Genomic DNA, 17,395 nt, shown 5'->3' with positions numbered 1-17,395 from the left:
TAGCTGTGGGAGACCAGTGAAGGATTTCAAGTAGGGGAGAAATAGAAGTAGTTTTGCATTTTATAAATACAAATCTGTCAGCATTTGGAATAAAAGCATATGATGGTTTTTAAAAATAAGACATAAACCCTTTAAAATAACATGGTCACACAAAGTTTTTTGTCATAAATTATTATATAATAGCAACTATTTATTTTGAAATAGGTGACAGCTCTACATAACATTGCATGTGTTACCTGTATGTTTCAGTGTGTCTGTACACATGTACATGTATGCAAATCTTACTAAAGTATGAATAAAATTTTAGTGATACTCAGGCTGCTACCATCTATTATGTATGCATGCTCATCCATTCATTAGAAGTTTCAACTTTGATGTTGCCCAAATCTTTTGTGGTATATCTCTAAAATTTCAGATGCTATATGGCAGCTTAGTAGGGATTTGTTAGATGAAAAGGTATTGTGCACCACAACAGGAAATCTAGTATACTGATGATAAAATATAGTCAGGCAGATACATGTATATTCATCTTTGGTTACTGGATACATAGAATAATGATGATAGCAAAAATGTGGAAAATGTTTCCTTGCCTCTTAGACTTCAAATCCACCATGCTGAATGGACTTTTATAGGGCATATACTTGTTCATGACCTCTAGTGTTAAGAAATTCTGTCATGTTTGAAAACTAGTCCCTAGTGGAGCCTGTATCCCTGTTAATAGCTGAAAGGTCAATGGAGCTGCTAAACAGTTTGTATTACTGTCAGGGTGGCCATGAAAACACCACCTGCTGCAAGAGGACTTGGCAGCTGGGTCAACAGGCACTGTGGGAATTTATCAACTTAGGGGGGCCACTTGCATAAAACTTTGACTGATGAATTGGGACTAGACTGGCTTATTGGGCTAAAGCTGCTCTATTATGTGTAACTTTCTTTAGGATGGCAGAGCTGCCTGCTGGCTCCCTGAGATATATGCAAAGGATAAACAGAACTGGTTTCCTCTTATGAGGTGATTTTTTTGAAAAAAGCACTCTTTAGCATCCAGTCTAATAAGAAGTAGGATGAAGATATTAAGAAAACAATAAACAAAGGGCAGTAAGTGGGCCATGGGGTGAAGAGGAATGAGGGGCAGTTTTTGATATTGGTCACAGAGGAGATTGGGGATACAACATGTATGTAAAATGACCTCTTGAGCCTGGAATTTGCATTATTAATTTATAGACTTATTAAGGGAATGGTCTGTGTGACTTGGTTGGGTAACAGATAAATGATATGTTAAAATATAGCAAGAGTGGGTACATAATAATTAAATCAACATGATGGAGAATAATTTTCCTTTACAGATTCCTAGAGACATAAACCCTGGAAATGTTTCAAAAAAAGTCATTTGGTTTAAGTTCATCTGAAACAAAAATTAAATAATATTTGTCAATACTATAAAAAAATTCGTGTTCTATAAAAATAAATCTTGGAAGTTACATAACTTTGTCAGAATTCTTTAATTTCCGCCCCTAGGAACATTTATGTAATTCTGAAAGGATTTAGCAAAGAGCATCCAAGGTATAATTTGAAAACTATGTATTGAGAGTTCTTTTTTTTTTTTTGAAACAGAGTCTCACCCTGTTGCCCAGGCTACAGTGTGCAGTGGTGTGATCTCGGCTCACTGCAACCTCCACCTCCTGGATTCAAGTGATTATCCTGCTTCAGCCTCCTGAATAGCTGGGATTACAGGCATACACTACCATGCCCAGCTAATTTTTTGTACTTTTAGTAGATAGAGGGTTTCACCATGTTGGCCTGGCTGGTCTTGAACTCCTGACCTCAAGTGATCCTCCCATCTTGGCCTCCCAAAGTGCTGGGATTACAGGCGTGGGCCACCACGCCTGGCTCTACTGAGCATTCTTAGAAGCTCCATAGATGTCTTTATTCCAATTTTGGAAATAAAGGAACCTTAAAAGTTGAGAGATCACCTGAAAATAATCCTGGAATGCCTGGAATAAACACACAAAAATTACTAAAGAATGTAATATGTTTAAAATAAATTATTTAAACACCTTCACAGCCCTCTGTAGAATGCAGCAGGGACAGAAATATCATCTTCTATATATTTTTGATGGACAAAGGGGCACAGTATGGTGAAATAATCTATGCTGAGTGCTACACTAAGGAAGATTTAGAGATCAGACCAGTTGACTCCCTGTCTGACCTAGATAGACTTGCTCCCAATCTTGACTAGTTTCAGATGGCATTACTAAGTGAAAGTAAAGTTATTGCCAAGATTTTGTGCTCAGTTCATCTAAATCTGTTTTTCAGAATTGCTAGCTGAAGGATCCCCCAGGCTATGGCATGCTGAATTCAGTACTAGAGACTTTTTTGGATCCTGTGGGTTGGCTGAGCCAACTGGGTGACTGGTGTTGATTTGACCCTAACTCTGCCCTGCCATAAGATGTGACTGTTCAGTCCCTGAAGGTATTCCAGGAGTGTGTACAATGTTCTAACATGGAGGCAAACTTAATTCCTTTTCTGTTTCCTCGGAAGTTGCTTTTTTTTTTTTTTTGAGACAGAGTCTTGCTCTGTCACCCAGGCTGGAGTGCAATGGCACAATCTCGGTTCACTGCAACCTCCTCCTCCTGGGTTCAAGTGATTCTCCTGCCTCAGCCTACTGAGTAGCTGGGATTACAGGCACCCGCTACCATGCCCAGCTAATTTTTTGTAGTTTTACTAGAGACGGAGTTTTTACCAGGTTGGCCAGGCTAGTCTCAAACTCCTGACCTCAGGTGATCCACCCACCTTGGCCTCCCAAAATGCTGGGATTACAGGCGTGAGCCACCACGCCCGGCCTGGAAGTTTTTTTTTTTTTTTTTTTCCTTAAATAACTCCTGAGTTCTAGGCATTTTCTATTTTTTTTCATGCTAAACAATGGCATTTAATTTTTACAAGAGAATATCTCGCCATCCTTTTCTGAGATTGCTGCACACTGTAATTGATTTGAACTTATGTAAATGATTATGTAACTTACAGCTTTAGATCAAATTGTCCTTACAGACTGAGGTGGTAATACTAGAACCTTATCTGTTTTTGCCAAAATGATTTAAGAGATACTGCGTATATAGTTTCTATGGTTTCTAAACTCCCTCATTGAGTGTGTGTGTGTTTTTGTGTGTGTCTGTGTGTGTGCACATGTGGGGAAAAATAGGAAAAACATAAATCTTATGGTAAGAATGTAACTTCTATGACATATAATATAGAAAATAAAAATTTCATAGTTTCCTGCTTTTCTCTTCTTGGGCCACAAATCAACTGATGTTTGAAAGTTATTCTGAAAACATTATTCTAGCAAACCTGGGGGTTTTGGTATGAGAATACAATTAACCTAAAAGTTTAATTTGTGTTTGATTTTTGGTATAACAAAACGTGTCTATATATTGTTTTTTTAGCTGACAAGAATCTTTTTTAAAATTCTACCTCAAAAATTTTAGAAAAACAATTCTACCCTAACACAGACCTCCTGAACACTACTGTGCTTGTAATTAGTTTGTTTCCAAAATAATCCTGTTCACATACTTAAGTGTCTGCTTATATAGAACTTCAACTCATCTAGGAAGAAATATTATGATAATAAACGTTGATGGCCAAATCAAAACAGCATGAGGCTCCCAACAAATGTTTATAAAAACATTTGTTTTCTTATAGTCAGTTTAATTTTGAAATTTATGCTCACGTCTGTGTACAAGGACGGTTTCTTTGGGACTCTGCTACTTCCCCCACCTTCTGAAAAGCAAACACAAATCTTAACCCGGGCCCCCCACATGACATGACTCACCAGAAACAGGCACCATAATGAGAAGTCAGGCCTTCAGGTATGTCACTCTGAGACCACCCTACTAGAGGAGAACTAAGATCACAAAGCCAAGGTCCCTTATGGCAACCTTGGTAATTAGACACTAATAATAGATTGAAGGTGTAAAATGCACCTAAACTCAGCCACAGACTAAACAATCCAGATGAAGAGAGAAAGATTTTTGTGAGAAGGAGAGAGAATCCATTACAATGCTACCAGGTACTTTGCAAAAACACATAGACTTAGACAGTATAACGGAATAACAATGACTGTTTTGAAACTAATTGTGTTATATCTGAGTGAAATCCGTACACCTCATTATGAGTCTTTAGAATGCTGCTATTTTGTGAATTAACATTAGTTTGATTTTTATTCTTAAGGTTGCCAACTTCAATAATCCCCTAAGTGTCTGATTTTATTTTCATTTATCTTTGCTTTTCTTATGGAGGTCATTAATTTCACACTTGCGGAAAAAAAATCACTATAGTATATAGATGGGTATTTATCTTACTGTGAAAGAAAATGTATACAGTTAAATAGAGAAGGGATGTTATCAACCTGTGATATGTGATATGTGATACTGCCCAGAGATTGTTTGAACTGATTCTTTTTTTGTTCTGCAAGAGCCAATGTCGACCTACATTTCCCTCAGAAAAGCGTTTTGTTGTATAGAAAAAGGACAAAATCTCAGAAAAACATATACAATTTGCAATTGAGAAAGAATATTTTAAAGTGCCCTTAGTAAACTTTTCAGATTATTAGAGTTAATTCTTTTGAAAAAGACTTGAATTGTAATTTGAAAATGGAGTCATGAAAATAGTATAGAAGGAATCCGAAATTTGCAGCATGGTGTGGCTAAAGAGTAACAAGTCCTAGTGCTCAACAACAGTCGTGTCTGTGAGAATCCTTAGGTTTTGTTATGATTAGCTGTTTCTAAATTTATGACTAATGTATTTTCGACAACATATAATTTTATCAGCTTCTGATAGCTCAGGTTTGATCCATGAAATTAACAACTGACTATTGATGATTCAAGATGATTGAAGTACATATGTATAAATGTTGTGATGGGTGAGTGGGAAGGACCAGGGGTGAGATAAACATATTCTTTAAAGGAATAAAACATTCAAATCTTTCTTTTGCTGAAGCAAATAACCAAACCCTACTTAAGTTTTTGTCTAGTCACCACAGTCTTCATGAGCACTGCAAGCTTTCGGATAGTTTCCAAATGAGGCTCAGATGTTGAACTGCCAAAGTAACTTACCTGTTTACTTAACAAAAATCATACTAAGCAGCTGTCATGTCTGCCAGTATGTTTCTCGTTTTCTTAACAATAAGGAGGGTTTATGGCTTCCAACACCAGAGCCTAAGCCACTGCCTCACACGTCAGGGCCCCTTTCTGGCTTTTAACTGAGGACTCTGATTCCATGAATATAATGCTGCTCTGTGATGACAGCAAGGACGACATGAATGAGCTTTTAAAGTTCTGCATAGTGGCATCAGTCATCATAGACAGGCGAAGAAAATCCTTTCAGGACAGCTCTAAGCATATGGAAATGGTAAAAGTGTACATCTTGGCTGATTGCTAATTGTGACATTTCTATCATTAATTGAATGAACTAAAATAATTGGAAGAAGAAAATTACTTGACTTAATGGGATAAAAGGAAATCTCACCTTTTGGGATCTACAATTTTGTAGAGTTTTCCATTGTGAGTCTGGGTCATACTTTTACTGCTTGATAAAATGTAAACTTCACCTGTTAAAGAAAGAAATAACAATAAGCAAATTTATAGCAGTAGAGGTCCTTACTTCCTATTGCCTGGCAGTTATTCTATATGTCAATCTATCTCCATCTATCCACAAGAAAATGACTTGCCTAAAGATTATGCAAGAGTCTCACATGTCTGCCTTTACAGTGCATCCAGAATTCCAGATTCCAGTCACTCCTTTCTATATCCCACTACTACTCCAGTGCAAGCAGATATTATTTCTCATCTAGATTATGGCAACAGCTGTCTAACTGAGCTCCCTGTTGCCACTCTTGTTCTTCTGTGTGTATTCTCAACGTACCAGCCACAGTGATTCTTTTCAAAGGAGTTAGATCATGTACGTTGGATCACACTCCTTTGTTTCAATGCCCTGCAATAGCTTCTTATCTCATCCAGAGCAAAAGCAAGTCCTGACAGTAGCACTTACTGCTATAACCTCATCTGCAACATTTTGCCCTCTTGTTCACTCTTCTCTAGCCTCACCGGCTTGTGATTTCACACAGGAGAGGCAAGTTCCCAGCTCAGGCTTCTGTCTCAAGTTCTTGCTGTTCCAGGCCCCTATTACAGGCTCCATCTTCCTGTGAGTCTCCACTAGGTTCATTTTTTTCCCCCTTCTTCAAGGCTGTACTTAAATATCACCTTTCCTGACTGCACTTTAAAATCGCACCTTCCCCAACTCCCAACAAATTCCTCTTCACTACTAGATTTTTCTTCAAAGCATTTATTACCAATTTATATACTGTATTTTTTTAAAAATTTATTTTGATTTTCCTCCTGTACAATATAAATTTCATGACACTAGTTTAGACTTTTGTCTCTTTATCCACTGCTGCATCCCCAGCATCCAGAACAGAGCTTTGCACAGAGAAGGTGCTCAATAAATATTTGTAGAATGGATATTGAATGGACAAATTTTATCTTGATTTATTTCTGTGCAAGATTGATACATGTCAGTTATCAAGTTGTTACCGTTAATTGATAATTTGAGGCCCCATGAAATTGGGTTGTGCCTTCTTAATCTTTAGCTTTTTAGAAGACATGAAAGTACATCAAAATATGTTAAAATAAACACTGGGGGAGAGGGGAGAGAAGGATTGAGAGAGAGAGAGAGAGAAAGAGAGAGAGAGAGACCTTGATGCTCAGTCTCAACTCTCTAAACTCTAACTCTTGATGCTAGCTGTGTTCATAATGATGAAATACAACAGATGGGGTACTCTTTTAGGAGAAAACCACCCCGTTTATCACCACTACTTCCATATAATTCTATGTGTTGAATTGATCATGTGAATAGAAAATTTGAAGCCATATTTATAATTACACATTTATAAAGTTTTAAAATTTATATTTGGTCCTCCCTCATGAAGAATCCTTTAGTCTATATTTCTCTTATTATTGTGCATTAAACACACCCTGCTACTTTTCTACTTCTGAAAAGGATTTACACAGTTTGTACTAAAAACGTAGGCACAACAGAAAAAATAAAAATGAAAGTACAAAGCAATGTAAGCAAAAGAATTAAAATTATTTTGTCAAGTATTTTATAGTTTACTTCATTTAATCCTCACAAAAAATCCATCCTGACTTTATAGTTAAAAAAATAATATGCAAAGTCCCAGACTCTCAATACTTTTATTTCAAAAGGTGCAAAAACTTACTCATTTTCTTATATGGTTCTTCAATTAAAGCTAGCGAGTTTCACATTAAAATGTAATCCAGTGAAACTGTATTTATTTTAATTATGAGGTATATACAGGGTTGTAGCTTTTGGAGAGTCAGGATTATATATCTTTATTTTTTAGTTCTGCTTCTAAATAGTATTAGGTGTACACAGACATTTGGGATATTTTACCTAATGGTGGTGATGTTAACATAATGAGTGATGATGAATCATTTGTAGCAAGGTCTGGGAAAATCAGAATTATTCAGTCACAACATTTAAACATTCATCTCTAACTCAGACACAAACCATTCTTTTACTTTTTTTTTTTTTTTTTTTTTTTTTTTTGAGACGGAGTTTTGCTCGTTGTGCCCAGGCTGGAGTGCAATGGTGCGATCTTGGCTCACTGAAACCTCCGCCTCCAGGGTTCAAGTGATTCTCCTGCCTCAGCCTCCCAAGTAACTGTGATTACAGGGGCCTGCCAGTATACCCAGCTAATTTTTTGTAGTTTTTGTAGAGACAGAGCTTCACCATGTTGGCCAGGCTGGTCTTGAATTCCCAATGTCAGACGATCCACCTGCCTTGGCCTCCCAAATTGCTGGGATTACAGGCGTGAGCCACCATGCCCGTCCTCATTCTTTTAAATTTGAAATCATTGTTTGCCAGTGAAATTAAAATTATATTACAGAGGATGTAAGTGAGGAGAAGTATCTTACTGAGTGCAGTAGGGGAATGTTAAGGAAAAATTTTAAATTGCTTTCAGTGCTGGAACAAGCAAAGAATAGACTGGATTCTCTTCTTTGAATTGTTATATTCCTGTGGCTCTGAAACTTATGTGTTTCAACAGTCTTGTCTGAGTCCCTTATTATTCTAAGTAAAGGGCATGAAACTATTTCTGATGAAGTCTCCATTTGATGTTAAAAAAAAACCAAATCTGAAGTTTTAGAGAAAATATTCTGATTAACATGGGAAACATACATTCTTCTTTATGCCTAGAAATTTATCTCTGAGGCTAAAGGAGCATAGTAGTTAAGGTTTGTTTGAATATTATTTTTTAAAGGGAGTCACTATGAAACTACATTGATCTCTGTAATTTAAATTAGTAGAGAGTAAAATTTTTACTCACTGATTGATCATATTTCAATTTCAACTTCTTTTTTGCTTTTTAAGCTGCATACATTTTGGTAAACATGCCAAGAAGTATATTATATGTTATACCATAGATTGTCCCATGAGAACATAATTTCTATTCTATTGGAAAGAAGATCTGCACTCAGATCATCTTGCTCAAATTTCATGCCCCAATGGGCAAAAAGAAAAAAGAAAAAAGAAAAAAGAAATAGCGGGTAAGGCAAGTTTCAGATTCCAGCAAAACTTTTTTATTTATTCCAAGAGACATGGATACATTGAAAGGTTTTTAGATAGAGAATATACACAAACTACTCAGATGTATAATCAAAAATATCATTAAACATTTAAAAAATTATCTCTTCAGGATTAAAAAATTCTTTTCCTGCCTCCCATTTTTCTGCCTTATATTTTAGTATTTCTAGTGTGAAAATAAAATATAAAGGCTCTCAGGGAAAAGTTACTGGTAGAGAATATGTAACTGGACTGTCTTAATCTCTGGAGTAGGTCATCTTTGCTGTAGATTACATTTCCAACAAGTAGAGGATAAGATTGCTGTATTTATTCTTCAGGGCAGAACAAAGCCTCTTGAAAAAGGAAGTGAGAATGAAACTTAACAGAACTAGATTGTACAGTACCTAGTTCATCTTCTCCAAATCCCAAGATGTGACCTGAAAAGTAGCCTCTACAGGACCCACTAGTGCCGAGACAGAGTGGTTTTTCTTGCCACTGCTTTGTCACAGGACTTTGCTGGAGAGTTAAGAAATTCCTACAACAGAAACATACCATAAAGCTACAATGAATACACACTTTTGTTTATTGATGACAATAAAATGTTTAAAATAAAATTCATAACAAACAATTGCTTTGCCATAGACCTGGCTTCTAAAGGGAAAAATAATATAGCCCATAACGTGTGTGAGTACTGTGAAATTCCCATATGCGGAGAAAGTACTTAAAGATAGTATTTTGTTTGGAGGGGGCACTAAAAGTACCTGAGTATGAGAAAAGCCCTCCCCTTCATCCAGAGAATGATACTTCCTCGCCAGGACTAGAATCCATGCTGTGCTATTAATCAGAGAGAGGAACAGGGGAAGAGCATGGGGTCAGTACATTTTTCTAGTTCCTTGTAGCGACCAAGAGTATCAGCTCTGCCATATGCCTGAATGCCAGTGACTTGGAAAACAAGATTCTTAATTTGGATTTTGTCACAGAGTTTCTTAAAATTATCCACAATGTGACCTTGAAAATTGAGACTAAAATTTAATTTTGTATTATTCCTACTTATAGAGACAAATTATATTATCTCGCTTAAAGTCCTGAAAATTTGGCAAAACCAAAAATCTTGAGCCTTCCAATATAATTTTTAAAATATTTATACAGCAAGTAAAACAATAGTTTTCAAATTATTTATTGTCATGGTAAATTTATGTTGAGGATGAAGGGAAGAGCCTAAATAATATGAAAAGTCCATCTGAAGACTTCTGTGCCCTTAAAAATTATTTTATGAAATTTATCAAGCCTGTTGAGAGAGCATCTTTTTGGAAGTTCTTCAATTAAACCACTATATCTATGGAACTAAAAGTAAATAATATTTATGTGCATTCCCCATCTGATGCACAAAAAGAGACAATCATTTGAATATTTTGTGGCAGTTTGCCAAATGATTAATGGATATGTCATTTGGTATATCATACTGTTGTGGTATCAGGAAACCTACCCATTACGATCTCCAAACACGTAGCTTCCATACAGTCTTTCTGACTGGCAGCCCCGGTATACAAATCCACCAACCAAAGGACCATTACTGAATGGCTTGAATTCTAAAAGTGATGGCTCACTTTCTGGAAAGAAACATAGCATTAGATCAAATGAAACATATTTTCATGAAGTAAAAGGAATGTACACCAAACAACAATTACTATAGTAATTTAACTCTGAAATGTGTTCTATGATACACCAAAGGGTTTCTTGCTAGAGCTATTTAATGAAAACAGTCTTTGCTAAATAGTATCAACATTAAAGGACATCCATGTACAGCTTAATGAAATCAGAATGCTCCGCAAACGCTTGCTGTTGTTGAATTTTCAAGACATACCAAGTTTTCAATGAAATTAGAATCTGGATATTTTGGGACTCATGATTATTTACTTTGAACCAAAATGCTTTAAAAAAAACATTTAAGGCTTTACATACTAAGTTTTGTGTAGAAATGCTTCTGCATATATTGAGTAAATTGAGACAGAGCTCTGTCAAAATATTTAAAATGTTTAAAAGCCTACACTTTAATGAAAATAAAAACATAGTACATAAAAGGTCTTTAAACATGCATTTATTCTATATGTGAAAATGTTGTAACTTAGTCAAGTAATATCTTCATTTAAAATATTTTAATGTTCTGTTTATAGAGTTGTGTGGATAACAAAGTCTATTTCAATAACTCCTGATTACATGTGTATAGTCTTGTGTCTCTTTCTGTGCAGGCCATTACATACTTGGATATCTGCATGCTAATTGTAATGGAAAAGCTCTAAAGCTACTTGCAAATTAATCTGAAAATTACCTTTTATGTATTTAAGATCAAATAAGTCATTATCAACAGATTTTATCAAAAGCTTTTGTGAAAAGATAGTAATTTTTAACGACCTCTTCCCCTCCCATGTGATTATGGTGTATATGAGACTACAAAAAAGTAGAAAAGATAAGAGAAATTTTAAATAATGAGCACACTGAGAGGTAGCATAATTGAATAATTAAGGTCACAAACTCTGGAGTTAGGCTGGTCAGATTCAAATCCAGACTCTGCCACTTTGTGTTCTGTGACAATTAATCTTTCTGTGCCTCAGTTTCCTCATTTGTACAATGTGGCCAATGATAGTGCCTATCACATAGAGTTGTTCTGTAAAGGAAATGAGTATAAAGTGCTTACTACAGGGTCTGGCATGTAGTAAGCACTGTAGATGTGTTTTAAAATAAATAAATGTAGTGCTGTTAATATTGTAACCAATTTTAGCTTAACCTCAATTAATGTGACTGTAGAATTTTGTTTAATCTACAAGTGTAGCCAAAATTCCATCGAGCTGGTGACTCATTAGTTTTTTTTTTTTTTTTTTTTTCCAAATCACATTACTCTTTGGTTTGGCTTTTAAAAGATGCGCGTGCACACACACACACACACACACACACCTGAAAAAAAAAGTAAAATAACTGAATACCACATGAACTAACACAGCTGCTTCATTCCTGGTGTTAAATAAATATCTGTATTGAATGAGTAAATAGAAAAAGCAATCAATTTAATAATCTTAATCTACTGTGTTTCCTGAATCATAATAATGGTTGATATATTGCTTCCTTCAAAAGGAATAAATACTAAAATATTAAAAAATACTAAGTGTTTTGAACTTTATTATTATCCAACTTTATATTTTTACATGTTCTCTCTAAATATTCAAGTAATCATGTTATTAAAAATACTGCTTAAATGTCCCATTCCCATGACTTGTTTTTACAAGTTGATTACTTTTTTTCTCTAAGATAAACATTTTTTAAAAAATTACATTCTTATTTGAATCACTTACAATTTTCCTAACTGCTGAGACAGGCATGTTGGATATTGAGAAATGTCTTACTTTTAACACTTGTTTTTTCTCTGTATATAAGATGTTAAGACAAGCTGCTCTCCCCTACTGAATAGAACTTATTCATCTTGATTCTCTGATGAACAAAATATAAGCTGCTAACTTTTGAAGGACGGTTAAATTTTTTGGACCTACTGAGAACCTTTCAATCCATGGTAATTAACCAGATGGAACCCTCAGGGCTTGTAAGAGTCACTGGAGCTGTAAAAAGTGAGCAATTTACTCCTGCATGATTGTTAGGCCAGTGTTTTTATGCTTTCCCAAATGCTCATTTTTCAGAAATCCTTTTCTCTTCAATTACTAAACATACTAAGACAAAACTTGAACTAAAGCAAAATCAGCAAATTATGCTCTACATACCATAATCTTTCCCCTTTATTATCTGTAGAATTCTGGCTGATGATCTGTTTTTTCCATTGGAGTCTGAACACAGTATCGTTAAATTGATGTTTATATCAGTGGGATGTCGATCCACAGCACATCTGCATAACAAGAGGGGATACACATTAATTCCTACCGTGATCTTTTCCAAGCTCAGACTGGAGATTCCTGACATAGGAAGGAGCCCTTTGTGGACTGGCAAGGATCCTATGGCAGTTTAGTTTGGATCTTCTAGAAAGCACTGAAGGAAGTAGTCCGATGTGTTTGCTTACTTGGTTGAAGCTTAATCTCTGGAATATATTTCTTAATTTCTCTTGTTATGATTTATAATTTATTAGTTATAAATATGCACACTGTCTTAAAACAATTGTTAGTCTGTTCTTAAGGAATATCACATGTATAATACACTGGTAAAGTATTGTGAATAAGAATCAGTGTCACCATCCAGGAACAGAAAACCAAACACCGCCTGTTCTTACTCATAAGTGGGAGTTGAACAATGAGAACACATGGACACAGGGAGGGAAACATCACACACTGGGGCCTGTTGGGGGGCGGGGTGCAGGGGGATGAAGAGCCTTAGGACAAATACCTAACGCATACGGGCTTAAAACCTAGATGACGGGTTGATAGGTGCAGCAAACTACCATGGCACATGTAAACCTATGTAAGAAACCTGCAAGTTCAGCACATGTATCCCAGAACTTAAGGTAAAATAACATAAAAAAAAAAACAGTGTTACCATCAACTCATCTCTGTGCCACACAAAACAGTACTAGTTATAACATTAATTTTGGGTTTCTTACGTGAAATTGCTGCATTCTAAAAGTTAGGCTGCTCTAACACAGGAAAACATGTGCTTTAATTCCAGGAATATAGTAAAGCTGGTCCCTACAAACATCGAGGTCTTTTACGTTGACTCTGTTTTCATGTTTTCCATCCCTAATCTGGGGGCCAGAGTATCTCTGTGACTTAAGCCACTGACAGGAAGCTCCATAAGGGGAGGTAGGACTTGCAACTTCATCACTATCTTCCTGTTATCTGGTTCAAAGCCAGGAATATAAGAGGGGTTCAAGGTTTGTGGAATGTTTCAATCACTGAGGGACTGGGTATGAGGAGCTTGGGTTGGGGGAAGAATGAAGTTATATAATACAATTTTGGAAGTTATCAAAAGTGTGGAAAACAGGCTTGCATTGTTTTTAGGTTTCTCAATCTTGGCACTGCTGATATTTTGGGCCAGGTAATTTTTTGTCTGGGGAGGCTGTGCTGCCAACTGTAGGGTGTTTAGCAGCATCTCTGGCCTCTACAGGCAAAATGCCAGTAGCATCACTCCCTCACCCCCATCACACTCTAATTGTGAAAACCAAAAATGTTCCCAGACATAGCCAAATGTCCCCTGGGGGTAAAATTATCCCATTGAGAATCACTGTTCTAGGCCAACAAAATATATTAATTACTTAAAAACAAAATGAAACCATTGGAGCTAATAAAGAAATTTTAAAAATAAAATAAAAAATTGAGAGTTGGCGCTGGTTCTTAAGAGACGTAAGAGTTGTGTAGCAATTATAAAAGAACAAACAAAAAACAAAACATAAACTCTTGGCTCCCGATGATCTCATTCATGATAGGGAAACCATAAGCCTGACCTGCCAAAGATGGGTTAGTTGTTCTGTGGCAACAGTCCCTTTATTGTCCTCTCTAGTTCAATGATTCACAGAAGACAATGCCTGGCAGGGATCATGATACAGTCATGCTGTGACTTAAGGTGGAACTAAATCCATAGTGGAGAGAACATTTTCGTCTATTACCTTTCTTTGAAGATAGAGAAACTATGAGAAAAAGAGGTTTGACTTGTTTCCAACAAGAAACAGCAAATCTGGAAAGCAGGCCAGGTAGAGTTGCTGGGGGCGTGGAGCTATGGCTCTGGCTGAATACCAGGTCCACTAAGAACTGCTTGACCCTTGTAACCTTCAGTTTCTCATGTGAAAAAGGGCCCTGCCAGTGAAACTCTCTGGGTGATACTATAATGGTGGATACATGTCATTATCCATTTGTCTAAACCTACAGAATTCACAACACCAAGAGTGAACCCTAATGTAAACCATGGGCTCTGGGTGATTATGACGTGTCAATGTCAGTTCATCAACTATAACAAATGTTTCTCTATGGGGGATGATCATAATGGGAGAGACTATGCATGTGTGGAGGTAAGGGTAATATAAAAATGTCTATACCTTTTTCTCAATTTTGCTGTGCATCTATCTCTGTCCTTTAACTAGTCTATTAATAAAAGGGGAGTGGGAGAAGTGGGGCTGATGGTGAGCCTTGCTGAGAAGCAGAGAGGAGATAAAGTACACAAGATACTTAGTTCAGCACCCCACAGCAAGTGCTTAATAAAAGTTCCCTTTATTTTTAGCCAATAATTAATTTAGTTTTCTTTCTGCTTTATTAAATCGTCTTCTGCTTAGAATACTTTTGGAGGGAGGTGGAATATAAACACCAACTTTTCCTTTAGCCCTCTGCCGCCAGAGGTGGGGAGGCTCCGCAGCACAGGCATCTTGCCACACATCTGGTCTGTAAAGCACCTCATCCCATGTTTTTGCATTGAGGTTCAGGACCCCCAGGAAGGTTGTGAGAAAGCTCCAGTGGGATTGTGGTGACTCAGGCTGCCTGACTTCAAAGTGTTGCTTTGTGGTGGTATCTGTGAGTTCTGAGCTCTAGGAATGGAATGTGACAGTTTCCTCCACATCCTGAACCCACCTTAAGTATTCCCTGTCTCACAGATTTTAAGATCTGCTGAGATGCCAAAAAGGAAATGAACTGTAGACTTGGGTTTGATGGAGGGGAGATGAAGGGCATGAGGGATTATAAAAATAAAAAGTTTGAGAAATATTCACCTTGCACATAGTGAACACTCAATAAACATTAAATGGTAATAATAACCTACTTAGTGAATAAATGGATGTGGCCAGATATCCCTGAGTATGAATAATAGACCATAGACTGGATGAAGCTTTCGTTACTGAATTGCTGTATTATACTTCATAGCATTTTTACAAAATGTACCCCAAATTTCTCACTCTACATACTTTTTAGTTTTCCTTTGTTTTGGTTCGTGGTAGTACCAACAGTTAATATGGAGTCCTTTAGTATTTGCAATGTTTTCAAAGTGAAATAAAAGTTAATATTTAGCTCAACTCCTTGCAAATTAACACTGCAGCATCATATTTAAGTGAAGCTATGATAACAAGAATTGCAATTCATTTAAAACCTACCAGGAGTCAGACACACTATTTGGTACTTTACTTACAGATTTTTATTTAATCATAGCAAGGCAGTTATTATCACCCCCATGTAGTATATAAAGAACTTAAGACTTAGTGGGATTTAAGGAGACAAATCAAAAAGTTGATCTCTCTAAACTGTTCAGATTAAAGTCTTTGTCATTATACTAGTCCAATTGTTTATCTGATAATAACCTGTCCACATTTTAAGGTGAAATTTTCTCCATGAATTTGTCCTTTTCGTTGTCTAATCTGCCTTCTCAATCTGCTTCTCACAGTAATAGAAGACAGAGTGCTAAATACTCACTTGAGTAATGACCTGTTGTGACTTTAGAGGCATGGCCTTAGATACTACCTTTGGCTGCTCTGTGATGGTATATGCTCTATGCTATATTTTCCCAGTTCTCGGATCCCCGCCTGGCTTAAAAGCCAGTGAGAAGACAGACTTGTGTTCTCACCTGCCTGGATCGTGGAGCCCATGAGCAAACACTTCGGGGGGCTGGTTGGTGCTGTTGAAGTGTGGGTTGCTCCTTGGTATGGAATAAGGCACGTTGCACATGTCTGTGTCCACATCCAGCCGTAGCACTGAGCCTGTGAAATCACTGAGAAATTGGGGGACAGAATATGTGTTTTACATTTTCATTATATATTTCACCTATATTCAATATGGTGAGGTTGCTCTATTGATGAAAAAATCATCCCCTTAGTTGAAATAAAATATTAAAGTGGCTGGATGCAGTGGCTCACATCTGTAATCCCAGCACTTTGGGAAGCCAAGGTGAGAGGATTGTTTAATGCCAAGAGTTCAAGGCCAGCCTGGCAACATAGTGAGACTCCATCTCTACAAAAAATTTTAAAATGAGCCAGATGTGGTGGCATGCGGCCAGGCGGATCTCTTGAGCCCAGGGGTTTGAAGCCACAGTGAGCCATAATGGTGCTGCTACATGCTGGCCTGAGCAATAGAGTGAGACCTTGTCTGAATAAATAAAGGAATAATTAAATAAAATAAATTCCTTATTGTGGAAAATGAAACTGGGCCGTTCCAGACAAGCGACTGAACCAAGACACTGTGTGATGGTGGCTGAGGACTGTGGCATCAGTAGTACACTGCCTTTTTTTTTTTTTTTTTTTTTTGCCTCTGTTCTCTTAATTTTTGTCAGCCTAAACCTATGTATTCTATATCTCCCAGGAAGGTTCGCTGGGCAATGTTAGCCTATTACACAGTGTTGAGAGGCAGTATGGTTGTACAGGGCCACTGCTTCTCAGTGCTATGTGGAGCAGAGGCAGCCCTAGAACAGAGAACTACACAACAGTAACTCTTTTCATGACAAACAAAAGATCACGTAGCATATTAGTGAATTCCTCTTCATTTCATAAATGCAGACACTGATGACAAAAGTTAAGTATTTAACCAAGGTGACCATTCAAAGATGGTTCTTAATTCACTGGTGCCCACCTTTTCTTCTGGCACTTAAACTATTTTAACCTTGAGAGGAACCCATCTGTGATCAGCCTTTTACCTTAACCCATCCATTTCTTCCATATCATCCAGTGTAATCATCCCATCACCGAGAATGATGTACAAAAAGCCGTCAGGGCCAAAGAGCAGTTGTCCTCCCAGATGCTTTCTGTGGAGTTCTGCAACTTCAAGAAAGACTCTGGCTGTTCTCAAATCAACTTGGTGTGGATTTTTTC

The 17,395-nt window shown here is 36.8% G+C and overlaps 2 protein-coding genes across 3 annotated transcripts in view; one reads left to right on the top strand and one right to left on the bottom strand.

Moving 5' to 3' along the window:
- ANAPC10 (anaphase promoting complex subunit 10) overlaps positions 1-17,395 on the top strand; it is a 458,050-nt gene that overhangs the window by 376,925 nt on the left and 63,730 nt on the right. The window lies entirely within an intron of this gene.
- HHIP (hedgehog interacting protein) overlaps positions 1-17,395 on the bottom strand; it is a 95,850-nt gene that overhangs the window by 18,448 nt on the left and 60,007 nt on the right. For both annotated transcript variants that reach the window (XM_034959188.3, XM_003815832.5), the window contains exons 6-11: positions 17,221-17,394; positions 16,159-16,302; positions 12,396-12,517; positions 10,115-10,238; positions 9,033-9,163; positions 5,515-5,596 (exon numbers count right to left, since the gene is read on the bottom strand). In XM_034959188.3, coding sequence (XP_034815079.1) covers positions 5,515-5,596; positions 9,033-9,163; positions 10,115-10,238; positions 12,396-12,517; positions 16,159-16,302; positions 17,221-17,394 — 777 coding nt within the window. The remainder of the gene's footprint in view (positions 1-5,514; positions 5,597-9,032; positions 9,164-10,114; positions 10,239-12,395; positions 12,518-16,158; positions 16,303-17,220; position 17,395) is intronic.

This window comes from Pan paniscus, chromosome 3 (assembly GCF_029289425.2).
Source record: "Pan paniscus chromosome 3, NHGRI_mPanPan1-v2.0_pri, whole genome shotgun sequence".
NCBI lineage: Eukaryota > Metazoa > Chordata > Mammalia > Primates > Hominidae > Pan > Pan paniscus.
The sequence above is the reverse complement of the archived record's forward strand: the minus strand, read 5'-3'. Positions and strand labels throughout refer to the sequence as shown.